The 15008-nt window shown below is 41.5% G+C and overlaps 1 protein-coding gene across 1 annotated transcript in view; it reads left to right on the top strand.

Annotated features, from left to right (window-relative positions):
• LOC140464388 (heparan sulfate glucosamine 3-O-sulfotransferase 3A1-like) overlaps window positions 1-10867 on the top strand; it is a 194669-nt gene extending 183802 nt beyond the window's left edge. The window contains exon 2 of the mRNA XM_072559380.1: window positions 7507-10867. Coding sequence (XP_072415481.1) covers window positions 7507-8125 — 619 coding nt within the window. The 3' untranslated portion in view covers window positions 8126-10867. The remainder of the gene's footprint in view (window positions 1-7506) is intronic.
• Window positions 10868-15008: the final 4141 nt, after the last annotated feature.

Genomic DNA, 15008 nt, shown 5'->3' with positions numbered 1-15008 from the left:
CAAGGTTAATGCTGCACAGGAGGTGCACAAAAGCAAGGTCAATATTCGATTTGAAATTACACAGGTCCATTCAACAGTCTAATAACTGCAAGGAGGAAACTGTTGGCTTAAGCTTTTATAACATCTGCTTGCAGAAGAAGTTGGAAGAGAGTATTACCAGAGTAGGAGAGGTCTTTGATGATGTTGGCAGGCTTTCCGTGGCAACGTGAAGTGTAGATGGAGTCCATGGTTGGGAGGTTGGCTTTCATGATGGTCTGGGCTGTGTTCACAACTCTCTGTAGTTTCTTACAGGGCTGGGCAGAGCAGTTGGCATACCATGCTGTGATGCACCCAAATAGAGTGCTTTCTATGGTGTGTCTGTAAAAGTTAGTGAGTGTCCTTATGGATATGCTGAACTTCCTAAGGCTCCTGAGCAAGAAGAGGCGTTGTTGTGTCGTCTTAACTGTCGCATCAATGTGGGAGGTCCAAGACAGATTTTTGGTGATCGTCACTCCTAGGAAATTGACGCTCTTGACCCTCACCTTTGGGTTGTGTCAGCACTGGGGACTATTATCCAAATTCTATCGACATTTCTGAATAGCGCTGGCTAAACCAGATGTGATCTACTGAGATGGTTGTCCTGATGATAAGTAACTTGTAAAGGGAAATTAATCTGAAGCTGGATCTTGGATGTTTCAGCTAATGGGGCCATGACTGTTTCCTTTGGCAGCTTGTCCCAGTGTGGGATTGACCTTGGGAAGATTGTCCTTGTTGATACATCATCATGGTCTTTAGTAATTTGTGTGAATGGCTCCCCTGTGTGTTATTGCCAGCAGACACGAGATGCTTGTTTCCCTCAAGTACCACCAGTCCATTCCACATTTTGTAGAACACGTTGGAAATGGAGCAGGAAATCTTGTTTCAATTTTAAAGTTGGACCATGGAATATTGGGGGAAACACTGGAATCTTCCCCCAGCTTACTCTGGTATGTGGATAATATGGCCTGACTTTCTAAGGATTGGTCATCACTTTTCTTGGCACCCCACTCCTTTATTCTTACATTAGAATTACCTTTATTGTCACATGTACTGAAATGAATACAGTGGAAAGTTTATAAGTTGCCACTTACAGTGCCATCTTAGTTATAAAGGTATCTGGGTACACTTTCTTCAGTTATAAGATTAGTTAGTGTAACAATGTCACCAACACAGGCACCATCTTAGGTACAAAGCTACCTAGGTACAATCCTTAGTTACAGAATAAAGAAATGAAAAAATAGTTACACTCCAGCTACAACCATGGGTCAGAAAATCAAGAAGCAAAGTTAAAACAGACAAACATCACAGTCTCTATCTATCTCTCCTAAGTTTCTCTGCAACAGATCAGCACAGGGGAGCCTCCACATGGTCTCTACCAAACGCCTACTCCAAGCCAGTGCCCCACTCCTGCTCTGGCCCATTGGCCACTGGGGTCCCTGCTCCACATTTCTGGTGGGAGATTCTGATCATGGCTCCCTTACGAATGCAATGTCTCCCTGAAGTACACTTTTCACAGCTCCCGACCGACTCCCGTCCACATTACGAAAAGAACAACATGACCGTTGGAAAATCTGAGCATCTGTTGTAAACACCAGTCCATATTATTCTGCACGCCCGCTGAGGAAGTGGTTTAATGTAGATGTTTAGCAAAGAGCTGGTTTAGTTTACAAACCGAGGTCAGTATTATCCACTTCATTGCTTCAAATTAAAAAAAAGATAAAAACTATCGCTTTTGGAATTTGCAATTCTAAGACCCCCCAGAAGTATGTGTGATTCCCGATTGAATGGGATGCCATTGAGATTCCCGATTTCACTTGGAGGGAATGACTGGAGTCAGGGGAATGGAAATGATTAGGTGTCTTGAAACATTGTGCCAGATAGGAAGCGCATTAAATTCTATCTCTGTCCCAGGAAATGTCAGCAATCACTGTGTGCAAGGAATGACATTTTGAAGTAGGGATTTAAATTCCTTTTATGCATTGGAATACCAATACAGATTTCCCACAGAACGAGTACTCCGCTTCTCCAAGCCACTGAATTCCTAACTGCACCCAAACCCACAAGGGCAGGTCCTCCTGAAAGGGAGGGAAGATTGGAAGGGTGAGGCTCTGTGAGACTGTTGTTCAGTGGTTTGAAGATTTCAGGGTGTCTGTGCACCAGCTCATTAAAAATTATACTGGGGCTCAGCAAACAAGGAGTTACTAAGTTCTTTTTTTTTGGAGGTTTCTTGCCATGAGTGGGAATGGGTATGTTGGCCAATGCCTTTGTTCTATTCAGCCATATTAGGCAAGTATAAACTGGCTACATCGCGTGGATAGACAGGATGTTAAAGCAAGACAATGTGAGACTGCAGTATTTTAAATAAAATCCTCCTTCACTAAGAGTTAAACAGCATTTATCCCCAATTTCTGTGAATGATCAGCTCACTTGCCAGTAAACACAGCCCCAATCCCTCAATCCCCAGCAGTCACAAGCCTTCCTCTTCAGTGTCACTTGTCATCGTGGTGTCCATGGTGGGGTGACTCAGTGGTTAGCACTGCTGCCTCACAGCTCCAGGGACCTGGGCTCGAATCCAGCCTCAGGCAAATGTCTGTGTGGAGTTTGCACATTCTCTCTGTGTCTGCGTGGGTTTCCTCCCACAGTCTGAAGATGTGCAGGTTAGTTGGATGGGCCAGACCAAATTGCCCATAGTGTCCAGGGATGCGCAGGCTAGGTGGGTTAGCCATGGGAAACACAGGGATGAGGCAGCAGGATGGGTCTGAGAGGGATGCTGTCTGGAGAGCCAATGTGGACTCGATGGGCTGAATGGCCTGCTTCAACACTGTAGGGATTCTATGACAGAGGCATACAGCATGGAAACACACTCTTTGGTCCAACCTGTACATGCTGACCATGTCTCCCAAACTAGTTCCAGTTGCTTCATATCCCTCTAAACCTTTCCTATTCCTGTGCCTATCCAAATGCCATTTAAATTTTGTGACTGTACCTGTATCCACAGCTTCCTCTGGCAATTCATTCCACACAACTGTCATAAAAGTCAACGTGCATGCTGTAAACCTAACAAACCATCCCTTTGCTTCTATCTCCTAGATACCTTTCCCTGTTCCACTGCACTAACTTGGTGATATCTCAGTCACTGTGAAACAGTGGTGTTCCGTGGAGTGTGATGAAGATTTTGCCCTGGAACAGCTCCTTTCTGAAATCGCCCGGTTTCAGACTGCACCGTCTCAGCTTAGGCTGGACTGAGTGACAGGCGGCAGCAAGCGCAGTGGCAGGAGAAGGGCTTTGTACCTTGGGGAAAAGCACTGTGGCAGCACCCTTTACCGTCTGAGTGCTGAAGTAGACATTGGTATCCAGCACCAAGCTCATTGTCCAGTGTATTGCCATGAGTGGTTCCTACCCTTCCTCAAATTTGTGATGTGTGCATAGTGTCAATGCTGTTAACGCACACAAGTTGATGGGGATGTGAGTTGGAGAGGTAGACACAAAAATATTTCCAAGTGATTCAGGGGCTGAGTGAGCAGGCATGAACATGGCGGGTAGAATATAACATGCAAACGTATTCACAATAGCAGCAAAAACAGGGACACAGAGCATTTCTGAAATGGTGTGGGATCGGGATGTGCTGCTGACCGAAGGGACCTAAGTGATCGTGCTTATGAGTCAGTGGAAACTAACGTTCAGATGCATCCATCAATTAGGAAGGAACATCATCTGCTGACCTTTATTGCAAGAAGATTTGAGTGCAGGCGTAAAAGTGTTTGACTGAAGTTGCATAAAGTAGAAACGTGTGGCACTGGAAAAGCACTGCAGGTCAGGCAGTGTCCGAGGAGCAGGGGAACGGATGTTTCAGGCATAAGCCCTTCATCAGGAATGTACAGCATAGAGCTGCATTGAAGCTACACCTGGAGCACTCTGTGCAATTTTGACCTCCTTGCCTCAGACCCTGTCACAGAAGCAGTGCAATGAAGATTCACCAGACTGATTTCTAGAGTGGTGGGCTTCTTCTATGAGGACCGATTGAAGAGAATGGGCGTGCCTTTCGAGTTTAGAAGAACGAGAGAAAGCAAACTGGCCATGATCTTAGTGAACGGCTGAGACAGGCTCAAAGGGCTAAGTAGTATACTCCTGTTTGTATCTATTGTCATGGAAACATAGTTTTTACAAGTGACATAACTTTTTTTAAATTTGATTTATTATTGCCACATATACCTGGGTACAGTGAAAAGTTTTGTTTTGTGTGCAGTACAAGCAGATCATACCATCCAAAGATCATCAGGTGATAGAACAGAGTGAGGAATACAATGTTTCGGCTGCAGAGAAGGTGCACCAAGAACAAGATCAACATTAGGTTTGAAATTTGAGAGGTCCATTCAGCAGTCTAATAACAGCAAGCAAGAAGCTGTTCTGGTTGGTATGTGTGTTTTAGCATTTGTATCTTCTGCCTAATAGTAAAGGTTGGAAGAGATTATAACTGGGGTGGGAAATGGTCTTTGATATTGGCTGCCTTTCTGAGAATGTGTAAATGGAGTCAATGGATGGGAGGTTGGTTTGCGTCATGGACTGGACTGTGTTCACAACTCTCTGTCGTTTCTTATGTGCTGGGCGTGGCAGTTGCCATACCAGGCCATGATGCATTTGGATAGAATGCTTTCGATGGTACACCACTAAAGGTTGGCGGGATCCTTATGGACCTGCCCAATTTCCTTAGCTTTCTGACAAAGAGGTGTTGTGCCTACGCAAAGGCTGGTATCCCATCTCCAAGACATCCTTTACTTACATGTGCATATACATGGCACTGATCCAGTTAGCTCATAGCCAGTTCCTAGAGGGAGCAGAATCCCTGACACTGCTGTTTATATCTGTCACCCTAGTCCAAAGAGGAAGCCCTGGCTAACAACCTTAAACAGGGAACTCCTATTCTGAGATCCACCTGGCTGACTGCATTCCAATCACTCCAACAAGTAGCAACAAAGTCAATACAGGGCAGATGTAAGGAGGTTTCCACTGGCTTGTGGGCTGGGTTGGGGACATTTAGGACAGAGAGGAAGTGGAATTTCTTCAGAGGATGGTGAACTTTTGTGGTGAAGAATTCCAAAGAGCTGTGGAATCTCAGTCAATGAAAGCGTTTTGAGACCGAGAACATTGATTTCTGAATATTAAAGTCACAAAGGGTTATGGAGACAGTGCAGGAAATTGGCATTGTGGTGGAAGCTCAGCCATGATGGAGTAGGATGGCTGAGCAGACTGGAGGGGCTGAATGGTCTAGCCTAGCTCCTATTCTTCCATATTCAGGTACTAGCTACACGTGGCAAGTATTAATGAGGTGGCAGCGTGAAATCTGGGTACTCTCTGCATCAGAAGACAAGCAATAATTGTGATTATAACCCCTTTTCTCATGTTCAAACCTTATCCAAGTTTTTTTTCCCTATAAACATAATGCTATTAATGTTAGTAAAACTTCCACTAGAGATTAGATATCAAACAACGCAGACACGCAGGCAGCTCCGAGCGTTATAGAAATGCTTTCACTCTACACCTATGTTTATCCAATGACCATTTAAATGCCCTTAAAATTGGTGAGTCTACTACTGTTGCAGGCAAGGCATTCCACGCCCCTACTACTCTCTGAAGGGGAACCTACCTCTAACATCTATCCTATTTCTATCACCCCTCAATTTAAACCTCATGCTAGCCATCACCATCCAAGAAAAAAGGCTTTCACTGTCCACCCTATCTAATCCACTGATTGTTTTGTATGTCTCTACTAAATCACCTCTTAACCTTCTTCTTTGATGAAAACAGCCTCAGGTCCCTCATCCTTTCCTCATAAGACCTTCCCTCCATACCAAGCAACATCCCAGTAAATCTCCTCTGCACCCTTTCCAAAGCTTCCACATCCTTCCTATAATGCGGTGATCAGAACTATACACAATACTCCTAGTGCGGCCGCACCAGAGTTTGTACAGCTGCAATATGACCTCATGGCTCCAAAACTCAATCCCCCTACCAATAAAAGCTAACACACTGTGTTAAATTGCCCATAGTATCCAGGGATGTGCAGACTAGGTTGGTTAGCCATGGTAAATGCATATTTGTAGGGGTGTGGAACTGGGTGGAATGCTGTTCAGAAGGGTTGGTGTGGACTCGATGGTCTGCTTCTACACTATAGGGATTCTATAGTCTTTTTCACACACTTACACATACACACTTACTGTCTCTCATTCTGTCTCTGTTGAGGCTTCTCTGAATTGAGCTTGGGCCATCTCCTTCCAGTTCCCACATAATTTTGTCAAAATCTGACTCCATCTCTCCACAAAGAGGACCATGTCACTCAAAACACACAAGGATTGGAAATGCAAGTCAAACCTAAGGCATACATATTGTGGAGAATGAAGAGCGTTATCCTTTACTTTAACCTGGTGTAGCTGGCCCTCTGGCTTGTTTTGTGTTCTGATCGCAAACAGACCAGAAAATAGTTTGATATTCTATGTGTTTTTCTTGAGCAGAGCAATGGTTTTCAGAAGTAAGGGATGTTCAGGTAAATGTACGTGAGTTGGGCTTTGCCAGTGTGTAGTTTCCATTGTTATGGACCAGAGCAGACCTTCTCAAAATATATGAAGAAGGTAGTCTAGACCCTAACGTTTTGTTAGTTTAAAGGTAAGTGTGAGATGCAGTGTTCCAAATGCAATTCAAATGGTCAAACTACTTGGCATTAAGCAAAACACAATTTATTTAAACACAACAGTTAAAAATATAACCAAAGAAAGAGGAATTTAGGGTAACTATTGTAAAACGTAACAAAATAATAGTACAGTACCCAATACTAATTAACTGTGCCAATATAGTAGCACCCCATAAATACACACTTGGCAAAAGGCCATTTCAAAACACAGATTTTCTCACATGCAGTTCTCCAATCCAAGAGGAAAGAAAATCAATTCTGAGAGAGAGACAGAACTCCAGCTTTCAGCTGTAGCAAAAAGAGCTGTGGAAGATTTTCACAACCCCAGCAGCTTCTGCTGGAAGCTAAATTAAAGGTCCTGGTTCTGTGGGTGCTCAACCACACTCATTCAGGCTGCTCCTATTGTTATAGCTTTTCAAGAAGAAACGATACCCCAAAATCTCACAAGCTGTTTATTCGTGGCACCTCTCATTCAATCTCTCTTTTTTTAAAAAGGCCAAGACAAAAATAACCTCTTAAAGCTATAGTATCATCACACCATCTCCATCATGTATTTAGTATTGAGCAGTGTAATTATCAGAATTAAGTGGAGGAGTCCAAATTGATGTCAGATCAGGAGAGTGTGAGGGCATGAGAGTTTAAGGAAGAGAAAACATGACAACAAAGTTGTTAATTGGTTTTTAATCTTCCACTTGCTATTCATTTGGCGGAATCACCAGGTACTAATGTAAACATGAGGCGATGTGTTGCGCTCTTGATTGGGAGTTGCTTAATGATAATTAGTTTCCTTCTTTGTTCCACAGGAACCTTATGCCTCGCACTCTGGAAGGACAGATCACCATGGAGAAGACCCCAAGTTATTTTGTCACTAAGGAAGCCCCGAAGCGAATCTTTTCCATGTCGAAAGAGACCAAACTGATTGTGGTGGTCAGGAACCCTGTGACCAGAGCTATTTCGGACTACACACAAACGCTGTCCAAGAATCCGGGGGTCCCGAGCTTTCAAATGCTGACGTTCAAAAACATGAGCACGGGCCTCATCGACACGTCGTGGAGTGCTATCCGCATTGGGATCTATGCCAAGCATCTGGAGAACTGGCTTCAGTACTTCCCCCTGTCCAAGATTCTCTTTGTGAGCGGGGAGAGGCTCGTGACAGATCCAGCCGGCGAGATGGGCCGTGTGCAGGACTTCTTGGGCCTTAAGAGAGTCATTACTGACAAACACTTCTATTTTAATGAAACCAAGGGCTTTCCTTGCCTGAAGAAGCCAGAGGGTAGCAGTAGGCCCCGCTGCCTCGGCAAATCAAAGGGAAGGACTCACCCCAAAATAGACATGGATGTTGTTCTTCGGCTCAAAGAGTTCTATAGGCCATTTAATCTGAAGTTCTACCAGATGACAGGCCATGATTTTGGCTGGGAGTAAACCGCTACTCGTCAAGCACAACACTTAATTGCCTTTCCAAAGCAACCAACTTTTAACCTTGTGCTGTAAAGTCCAGCTCGATTTGCCTCGATTTGTTTTGTGAGCATGCACTGAACCTTTAGGTCGAAGCTCTCATGCCAGACGTCTTAAAAAGAACGGCGTAAAAATGGTAAATACAAATGAAGGGAATCCCCTAGAAATGAAAAGTCCGTAACTGCTCCCAATTCTTGGACGGTATTGGAAACGAACTGAAAGACCTTTATGGCTCCAGAACTGTCCAACACGAGGAGTAGTTGTCAGTGGTTGTGACATTCAGAGTAAACAATAATGCTCGGCTTTTTTTTGACAAAAGGATCATTTTGGGATCCTCTATTTGCATTCATGGTGTTGTCCAAGGCAAGTGGCATTTATTATGAAGCATGTTGAACTAAATACTGGCCCCTGACAAACAAACATTCTTGAAGATGTCGAGATCTGGTCCCCCCACTGGCAAAATTGATTTACCACAATCAAATAATAAACTGTAAAATGTGCATCGCTTCTGAATTCACCATTGCTTGGTGTTTTAATAACTTTGTTCCTATCCATTTTCCCATGTATGCTCATTCTACTGAATTAGTAGCAATACTTTTTCTCAATCTGTTTGATATTTAGCACGTTTTGCATCATTGGTATTTTCCATTATGAGATCCTGGCAAAAGCGATCATGTTTAACATTACAGCAAGCAATGAAAACACATGCAAAATATAGAACGTGCCTCTCTCTAGACCAAATTAACTGCTCACGATTAGACTGCACAAATCCATTTATGAAGCAATTAACCAGTGGGATAGCATCAATTGCAGTTGTCTCGGATGGTTTGAGATGGTATTTGAAATCCAAATTGTCTGTAATTCGAATCATAGAATCCTTACAGTGTGCAAACAGGCCATTTGGCCCAACAAGTCCACACCGACCCTCTGAAGAGTAACCCACCTACACCCATTCTCCTACCCTATAACTCAACATTTACCCATGACTAATGCATCTACCCCACATATCTCTTAACATTATGGGCAATTTATCATGGCCAATTCACCCAACCTGCACATCTTGGACTGTGGGAGGAAACCCATGCAGACACAGGGAGAAAATGCAATCTCCACAAAGACAGTAACCCATGGCTGGAATCGTCCCTGGCACTGTGAGGCAGCAGTGCTAACCACTGAGCTACCAGGCTGCCCATGCAACCGTAGATTTTTGGGGGGAGAAAATATCATATCTGTTTCAAATTGACCCAGTTTTAATCACTACATTTGCATCTAAGCTGTATATTTCATTCTTAAATTCTTCTGTCCATAGACTGGAGAAGAAAAAATTACAGCATTTTACTTTTTATATGTTTTCACATAGAGTCTGACTATACTGACTGAAAGCTCATTGTTACAGATTGGCAGGCAACCAGATATCATCTGTTGATGTTTGTTAGACTAGAGAAAGGCAATTGCATCCATTAAATGCTCTGGAAAAATTGAATAGAGTTTGAACACATTAATCCGAATTTAATTTGGTTTCCTCTGACCTGAGCAAGTACCAGTGTCAAATTCAAAGTCCAAAGCTTGATCCAGCACATCAGACAAGAGAACAAGCTGGGACTCTGAAAGGTTAGCAGCTTAATTTTACTGAGTGCTACTGAGTAAAATCAGTCAGATTGCTCAAATACAAGCTCCAAATTAAGGTGTTTTTTTTCGCAAGTAGAGATTTGTACACTACATTTTTTCTCAAACATGGGGAAGTGGCTTCAACCTTATCGCCTCCTCTCCATAACTGTAGGGAAAAGATTGCCCCATTGCTTTGGATATTGTTGTCCTTCTGTAGACTGAGTCCAATTTAGTTCAGTGCTGAAATCCATTGCAATTACAGAAAATCCCAGGAAGACCAATTTCAGTGAAATACAAACTCTTCTGCCATAACAATGCTTACTTGCTATTTAGCAAGCTTTCTCTGTTTTCTCAAAGAATACAGAGCAGCGATGGACAGTGGGTATGCTGTTAGACATCCAGCGTGCAAATCTACAGCAGGTTTAAACTTGGTTAAACACAAAGGCATGTTCTTTCAATGCATTTTCATCTTGATCAGATACGAATAAAAGGCATCTTCTTGGTATTAAATTTTCTCATCTTCAAAACCAAGTGCAGCCACCTGCAGATGGTAAACTGCTCAAGTACTTGTTGCGAGCAGACGAGCAAACCACACAACGTGGCCTCATGAACAATAACTTTGCTCCTCAATGCTACAGTCACTAGAATCACTTCGTGAAACACATTTAGGGTTGAAACCTTTCACATGTTTCATCATGTCACAAGCCAATGGACAAAAGGTATCAAACCTAAAAAAAATGCTGGCTTTCCTTTGTGGGTTTTTATACTTTAAACTGTTAATTGACATTGACACAGTTTCCAATTGTATTCATAATGTATGGTTAAGAGTAACTAATATAATTTTGTTCAACTAAAGTCCCTGTATGTTTTGCACCAAGCTTACTACTTACATTTTTGTGGACTTGCATTATTTTAGTACAGTTTACTTAACACTGAACCTATATATATATAGTAATTATTTCTGATGGCCAGATAATTAAGGCTCTCAAGTCATTGCTCTCCATGATGTATAAGAAGTTATTCTAAGTAATATTTTCCCATTGTTATATATGGACTGAAGAAACTATTCTTGTCTTTATAAACAAAACATATTTTCTACCATTTGGTTTCTAAAGTGATAATTCTCTAAATTACCAGCTGGCATTTACACAACACAATGTCTGAATTTCAATGTCATTCTGCAGTTGGGCAACATTTTCTGGATTATCCTGAGTGTGTGATAAATTATGCTGACAATCAGGTTTTGGTCACTTGAGCTCACACTAATGGCATATGCTGCAAGTTTCATATATTAATACACAGGGCCCTGTTCTCTGCAGATGGACAGAATATGTAGACACATTATGTCTCTTTCAACTCAACAATATAGGAGACAGCCATTCACTGGTTCATCTTACATGGCAACCATTGAACCTAGGAAAAAATGAGGACTGCAGATGCTGGGGATCAGAGCTTAAAAATGTGTTGCTAGAAAAGCGCAGCAGTTCAGGCAGAATCAAAGGAGAAGGAGAATCGACGTTTCGGGCACTATGCCCGAAACGTCGATTCTCCTTCTCCTTTGATTCTGCCTGAACTGCTGCGCTTTTCAAGCAACACATTTTTAAAACCAATGAACCTGCCTAGTTGTAAAATTTGACAAAGTCTGTGTGTTAACTGTCAATTAGCATTAATGGGTATATTCTCTACTGTGAAAGCTCTAGGGTATACTTCCTAACCAATGAGCATTCTCTTCTGGGGCAGTTATTTTCCTCTTGAAATTCTGTTCTTGCAAAATGTCCTGATGAGAGCAAGGCAAAAAGTTTCAACAAATTGTTTTTCCCACTAATACTCAAATTCCTTAATTTTCTAGAGTCAGACTGTGCTTTTTGTAACACGCAGAGCGAGACCTTCTCAACTCTCAGCAACTTTGGAGCAATTCTGTTGATATTTTTGCTAGATTGAGAAAATTTTGTAAATTTAACATACACTTGCTTTTTAGGTATTTTTATATACAAAACGATATGCCTGTGTTTAAGTTACTACACACAGGCCCATACTTTGCTCCTTTCTCAAACTCCAGCTTTCCACTGGAACGGCGATTTGATACAGTGTTGGAAATCGCTTCATTTACCCAATACAAATGTATTCAGACATCTTCTATTAGGTACACTTCAGATCCCAGAAGTTTCTCCAGTAATCACAACATAGACCAGTTTCATTTAATTAGCTCATTGAATCCTGCTAAGCTTAAGATCAAATTGTAATAGAAACGATATTTTCGAAATGACTAATTCAAGTAGGACAGAATTGTTGGCAACTTTTCTTGGATATTTTTACAGTATTGATTTTTTTCTAAGCAAAATCCATTTAACATTGGAAAAAATTTAATCTTATCCTTTTGGTATAGCTTACAGTGTATAATTTTCCTCGTTAATGTTTTCCATACAAGGAGTTTTTCTTCAGCATGTAACATTTTCTGATATCCTATAACATATCATAAAACTGGCCATTCATGTAAATAGATAGAACTGGCCAGGGTTTTATCCTTATGTGTTAGTGTTCACAACATTTTCTGTCCATTGTCCAGAGTGTTTAATGTATTTTAAGTGGATCTCAAGAGTCAATTTTTAAAAAAGCGCAAGTACAGAAGGATCAGCTGCCACGACAGTGCATTGTTCTCAAAATGGACAAGCCAGGATCTTGTTTCCCTAAGTTGTATGCACTTTAAGATCTACAGGGCAAAGGTCAAAGGTATCAAGCATCCAGTAAAGGACAACATATGTTGTGACTGTAGAATTTTAAGCTAATTTATCAGGCATTCACAACTGAAAATAAATAATTAGATTGTTTTGAACCCTTCAGGAGCTTTAGTGTTTGAAGTTCAACAGTTCTGAAGGAAAAGTAATTGGCTCCACTTACCACCATTACAGAATCAGCCCTTGTTAATACAGGCTATTTGAATTCTTGGGATGTTCTTGTTGGTATTATAACGGCCCAAAGGTTGCACAACATGGAATAGAATAGGGCTACTGTAAAAGATGGGACATATTTTATACTTGGATCACACCTTTGCCCTGTGAACAATGTATTATGGAACAAATGGAGGTCAGTTTAGCTTAGCCTGTTGGGCAGTTGGTTTGTGCAGTAGTATGATGCCAATAGTGTGGGTTCAATTCCTAACACTGGCTGTGTGTACCATGAAAGGTCCTCCTTCTTAACATCTTCGCTTCCCTGGGGTGTGGTGGCCCCCAAGATAAACCACCATCAGTCATCTCTCTGATGAGACAGTAGCTGTATGATCTGGTAAGATTATGGTGCCACAACATAGAACAAATACCTCTAAATATCTACTTTTGGAGGATTATAATGAGTAATATTTTAGATGTTGGTATAAGGCTGGATTATTATTGAAGGGCTGAATTTCCTGATTCTTTCCTTGAAGCAAGGTTCCCCAGTTTGTTACAGATCCAGGTGAGTTGCCCTCAACTTTGAATTCCCATGTGAGGATGGATGGACTGGCTCTTTATTCACTAACTCCCTCAATTGTTTGCAACTAGGTTAAAAGGTTCATTGTGAAATCTTTCTCTCCCAGACATAAATGAGCTTGTGTTTTAAAAGTAGCCAATTTAACTAGGCTTCTTGAATTAAGAAAAAGAGTGAATTTATTAATTGCGACACGCAAGAAGAAAGGCTGAGAAAACACACACACACACACTAAGAATAAGAGGTGTGTTGAAAAGGTTAGAAGGTTACAAAAACAAATATATGAATCAGTCCCTGAGACAAAAACAAAAATTGCTGGAAAAGCTCAGCAGGTCTGCCAACATCTGTGGAGAGAAATCAGAATTAACATTTCAGGTTCAGTGAACCTTCCTCAGAACTGCACCCAAAACGTTAACTCTGATTGCTCTCTACAGATGGTGCCAGACTTGCTGAGATTTCTGTTTGTGTTTCTGATTTCCAGCATCCACAGTTCTTTCAGTTTTGGTTCGGTCTCAAAATTGTTTAATTAAACGTTGCAACTGAGAGTTTACCATTGCATAGATCTTGGCAGGTGGGCAATATTTTCACAATTCTTAGTTTTTCAAGGTTGCAATTATAATGCCTTTCAGCCAAGATTGAATTCCAACATTATACAAGAGAATCTTTTTCTATTCTGTTGCCTTTTTAACTGCTTTGTAGCAGAGTGAGTTGGAGAGGTTCTTTAGCTGCAGCACAGGGGTCATTAGGGAATTATTTTTTGATTCTGACTTTCAAGCATATGAATGCGTGAACCCAAGCTGGTACACATGAGAACATTGAGTCCAACTAGCACACTCAGTTGGTTGGATGGCTGGCTGGTAACATAGAGTGACACCAAAAACATAGCTTCAATTCTTTCCCTTGGTTGAGGCAACCATGAAGAACTTCTTTTCAACCTCTGCCCTTGCCTAAAGGTATGGTAACCCTCAGGTTAAAGCACCACCAGTTGTCTTTCTCTCATGACAGAGCTGTCTTCACCTTCTATTGAATTCCTATTCTCTCAGCAATTGACTCATTGCAATTTCACTGTATATTCCACATTTTTGAATGGACTTAATTAAGCATGATTTATCCCTACTATATGAGAGCGGGAGACAATGACCTGGAGGCATTATCACTAAGTAATAATCCAGAGACCCATGCAACATTCTGGGGACTTAGCATTAGACATGGCAGGTGATGGAATTTGAATTCAATAAAAAAAAGGTCTGGAATTTAGAGTCTAATGATGCTCATAAAACCATTGTTGATTGTTGGAAAAAGCCCATCTGGTTCACTAATGTCCTTTAGGGAAGGAAACTGTCATCCTTACCTAGTTTAGTCTACAATGATTCCAGACCCAAATGCCATTAACTCCGAACTGCCCTCAGGGCAATTAGGAATGGGTTATTAAATGCTGGCCTAGCCAGCAATGCCCACAGCTTGTGATCAAATTTAATAAAGCTGTAGTGAGGGATATTGTGTTTGTCAATAACTTTCTCAAGTACATAGCTAATTGTTCAAAGAAGCTTCCTGTGATTTACCACATTATACATGTTTTATGCGTGGACGTGATACTGGTTAACCCTGTTTACTTACCACTGCTAATGTTGCTGTCATCAGTTAAGAATCAAGCCTGATGACGCCACTTTCACAGTTGAAAAGTCGCATTCTCTGCCAGGAATAGCCTCAAGTAGAAATGGGGGCTGGATGCAAAACAGATAGATTTGAATGTACATCTTACTAGGAATATACAGCTGAG

The sequence above is a fragment of the Chiloscyllium punctatum genome, chromosome 40 (assembly GCF_047496795.1).
Source record: "Chiloscyllium punctatum isolate Juve2018m chromosome 40, sChiPun1.3, whole genome shotgun sequence".
Taxonomy (NCBI): Eukaryota; Metazoa; Chordata; class Chondrichthyes; order Orectolobiformes; family Hemiscylliidae; genus Chiloscyllium; species Chiloscyllium punctatum.
This window is presented reverse-complemented; position numbering and strand designations above follow the sequence as displayed.